General features: G+C 33.7%; 1 protein-coding gene across 1 annotated transcript; it reads left to right on the plus strand.

Annotated features, from left to right (window-relative positions):
• The first annotated feature begins 328 nt into the window (after positions 1–328).
• LOC133317232 (uncharacterized) lies at positions 329–3,275 on the plus strand. Its single transcript, XM_061519073.1, has 2 exons — positions 329–540; positions 2,894–3,275. Exons 1-2 carry the CDS (start codon positions 329–331, stop codon positions 3,273–3,275), a joined length of 594 nt encoding a protein of 197 aa, XP_061375057.1.
• Positions 3,276–4,139: the final 864 nt, after the last annotated feature.

The raw sequence follows: 4,139 nt of genomic DNA on the forward strand, positions 1-4,139 counted from the left end.
GACGTGTCATAATTCGCTACTAGTGATAGCGGATTTGGTCTGTAATATGACCACGTATCACGAAATTATTGGCTACAAAATTCGCTATCAGTAGTTATGATATGTGATAGTCTGATAAAAAATATTATTCGCTTAATATTTGAATAAAAAATTTAGCAAAAAGTGACAATTTAATCACGGCTCCAATCACGTGCATTCTTTTCAAATTTTCTTCCCCCACTAGAATAATTGCTTTGCAAACCATTTTTGAAAAGTCTACAAATATGTGAAGTCCCCACTGGAGAGCTCCAGAAACACACACACACACACAGACTTCTGTGTTGCTTCCATGGCTTGGAGCTTTCCTGATGTTTTGTGCTGGATTAAAAACCTTTCACCAATATCAGAATGGGAAACAAGTACCATGGCCCTAAATATATGTTCCCCTTCAAGCTCATCCCTACCATTTCTTTATCTTACCATAACCAAAAATCATCATTCCCCGAAACTCTCTTTTGTCATTTCTGCAGTGCTAAATACTCCTGTTCCTCTTTGGACTTCAATACCATTCAAGCCTAGCTCTAAAGCCATAAAGTTAATAGATAAAGAAACCATTTCCAATCTCTTTATTAATTTGAATCAGGCCATCCTTCAATATGGCTCCAACAAGAATATCCCCTCCAACAAATCACATATTCGTTTTATTACCCCAGATCCTGGCCTTTTCAACCTTTCTTTCTTCACTCTCTCGTTCCTAGTTTGCATATACGAAGCTCCTGCAAAGATTCGTTCTAGATGTATTACTATTTTTAAAGACCATTTGACATGTCTTCGGTTAAGACAAGCATCGAGTTTGCTTATGAAACTCTTGGGGTCCAACTTGGCTGAACAGTGGATACGTTCTGTGAACCTTGCAATTACTAATTGGATTCGGGAGCTTGAAGCACTTGACAACACCTTCCGAACACCATGTCCTCTATTTTCTTATGCTGCACCTTTTCCCAAATCTGGGTTATGGAAAGTGGAATTGCGTTGTCCTGTCATAACCATGGATGTTGAGAATTCAAAAAGTCATCCAGCAAATGAGAAACTTCAATTCTCTCTCAACTATCTCCAAGTTGAAAGTGTTCTTCAATTCAATTACAGAGTCTTACTCAAAGAGAAGTGGGTTGAAATCATGGTCAAAATTGACAACATAAGGTAATCAAGAATATTATCCAAGTAAGAGATAATTAACATGTAGGCCAATTAATAAGCATCTTAACAAAAAAAAAGATAGTTATTAATTAGCATATGCCCATGTTGTTATTAGAAATTTAGGGTACAAAGGGTCCTATCATTTGCATAATCTTTGGCTATCAGCTTCAATTAGTTAAAAAATGGCGATCTTTTTTCCTTTTTACTTTTTTTTCGTCTTAATTGCTCTATGATAAATTTGTTGAATTTAAACTTAATTTCTTAATATTTTAGATTTAGATTTGACAATGCAGATTTAACATTCCATATTTATAAAGAGGTTGTTTCCTTGTTATAAAAAAAAAAAAAAGAGGTTGTTTCCTGAATTTGAAATCATAAAGTAACAGTTTTGTCACTGCTCCACTTTGCCTCTGCTTATATATATATATATATATATATATATATGGTAGGATCATTTGACACCGGTATCAAATTTGAAATTTGACACCTCATCTGAGAGCCATTAGATAAAAAAATATTAATGGTGTCGTATGCTTACAAATCAGAGTCAGTTTTTGATCTAATGGCTCTTCAGATGAGGTGTCAAATTTCAAATTTGACACTTCATCAGAGAACCGTTAGATCAAAAAAGATCAACGACTCTGATTTGTAAGCATGTGACACCACTAATCTTTTTTGATAGGCTGTCAGATAAGGTGTCAAATTTTAAATTTGACACCGGTGTCAAAGGATCCTGCCCGTACAAATCAGAGTCGTTGATCCTTTTTGATCTAATGACTCTCAGACGAGGTGTCAAATTTTAAATTTGACAATGGTACGTGTAAAAGTATCATTTGACACCAGTGTCAAATTTAAAGTTTGATACCTTCTCTGAGAGCCATTATATAAAAAAGGATCAACGACTCTGATTTGTAAGCATGTGATACTATTGATTTTTTTTATCAAATGGCTCTCAAATAAGGTGTCAAATTTCAAATTTGACATTGGTGTCAAAGGATCCTATCTCTATATATATATATATATATATATATATAGAATTCGCTTATATTTTAGATTAAAAAAATACAATAAAAAATTGGTGACCTAAATCAAAATGAATCTCATGCATCTTTTTTATTCTACTTCGGTATATTGAAGTGATTTTTTTCCCCTCGGTCATGTCTAGAGCCGGCAAAACGGGCTCGGCTCGGCGGGCCAATCCATCAAATGGGGCGGGGCGGGGCGGGGCGGCTAATTTTTTGGCGGGTTGATGGCGGGTATAGACAGGCCAGTGTAAAATAGGCTCGGGCTAGCAGGCCAACCCGCCAAACAGGGCGGGGCGGACTGAGTTTTCTGTCCACTTTCTAAAACGAGACGGAGCGGGCTGACTCATTTTTTGGCGAATTAATGGCTGCCCCGCCCACTTTGCCACCCATGTTGATGTCTAACTTAATTTCATTTTTCAATTCCTTGTGGATAGGTGTGATGTTACCAAATTGGTGAATGACCCTCTTACGAGGAAACCAGGTGCTGGTGCATCTGAAAAATATTGTGTTTCGGGACTATCATTGCAACTTACACCCACTCTCGAAAACCAAGTGTTGAGCCTATCAGTTGGCAAATTCTCAAAGAAACCAGAAAGAGAAAATGGTGTGGACAAAAGTATAGAAGCTTCATTTGAGCCACCTAATCCCTTGGGACTTAAGGTATCTGCTGGAGAGTCTACAACGGTGAGTATGAAGCCCTGGAAATTTGAGGAATCTGTTTATGGCTTCACTGCAAATTTGAATTGGTTTCTTCATGATAGCACGGATGGCAAAGAAGTTTTGTCATCAAAGCCTTCAAAGTGTGCATTGCTTAACCCAAAGTCATGGTTCAAGAACCGGTACTCGAGTGCTCACCGACCTATCATCACTAGGGAAGGAGGGGTTACTTTTGCTGGTGATGAATATGGACAAAAAATGTGGTGGCAAGTGGACAAAAGTACTATAGGGAAAACAACTGAGTGGGAAATAAGGGGTTGGATATGGTTAACATATTGGCCTAACAAACACGTACCATTGTACAATGAAACTAGGAGGTTGGAGTTTCGAGAAATAGTCCTAGCTATACCTTATTAGTGATGAGAAACATATGATTCCTTAATTCTACCATAGAAATAAAACTATATTCAGATCTTGTTTTTGTTTGAATAGATATTATTTTGTACTGATGATTGTGTGATACAAGAGTATATTAGTAACCATGAGCAATATAAAGCCATTTCATAATAATAATTCTAAGTGTTTCGTACAAGTTTAATTTTGATTGACTATATATTTATAATTTTATATATTATTATCAAATAAAATGCTAGCATATCATTAAAGAAAAATTTAAACTTCTAAGTATTTGGTGCCTATATTGATTTTTAATTTCAAAATAAATATTTAAAGGTTAATTAAATATATTTAATAGTTAAAAAAATACTTTTTAAAGAACCTACGAATAAAATACTTAATAAGCTACCTTTTAATACCAAAAAATAGATTTAGTTGTGATAATTGATTTTTTAATAATTTAATAATAAGTTACTTAGTATGTCTTTTTAATTTTATTAAATTTTCAAATGAGTCCCTTTTTTTTTTTTTTTTTTTTATAACAAATGAGTCCCTTTAGTTGAAAAGCTTTTAACGGGGTCTCTATACTTCAAAATATTTAAATTAATTCTCAACTATAGGAATATATTTGATACAAGATACAATCAAAGCAATCCTTATATTATATTTAAATTTTCAAATATATCCTTATAATTTAAAAAAGTTAATAGTTATTAGTCAATATAAACCTATTTAAATTTAAAAAATATATATAAAAATCTACTAGAGTTATCATAGAGGTAACGTGGAACTTTAAATAAAGATGTATTTAGTATTTAAATTTTCGATAAGTATTATAGTATTCAGTGTTTGATATTTCTTTCTTGGGAAATGCATCTATCATGT

The sequence above is a fragment of the Gastrolobium bilobum genome, unplaced genomic scaffold (assembly GCF_033153095.1).
Source record: "Gastrolobium bilobum isolate Gb01-03AN ecotype WA unplaced genomic scaffold, APGP_CSIRO_Gbil_v1 utg1269, whole genome shotgun sequence".
Classification (NCBI taxonomy): domain Eukaryota; kingdom Viridiplantae; phylum Streptophyta; class Magnoliopsida; order Fabales; family Fabaceae; genus Gastrolobium; species Gastrolobium bilobum.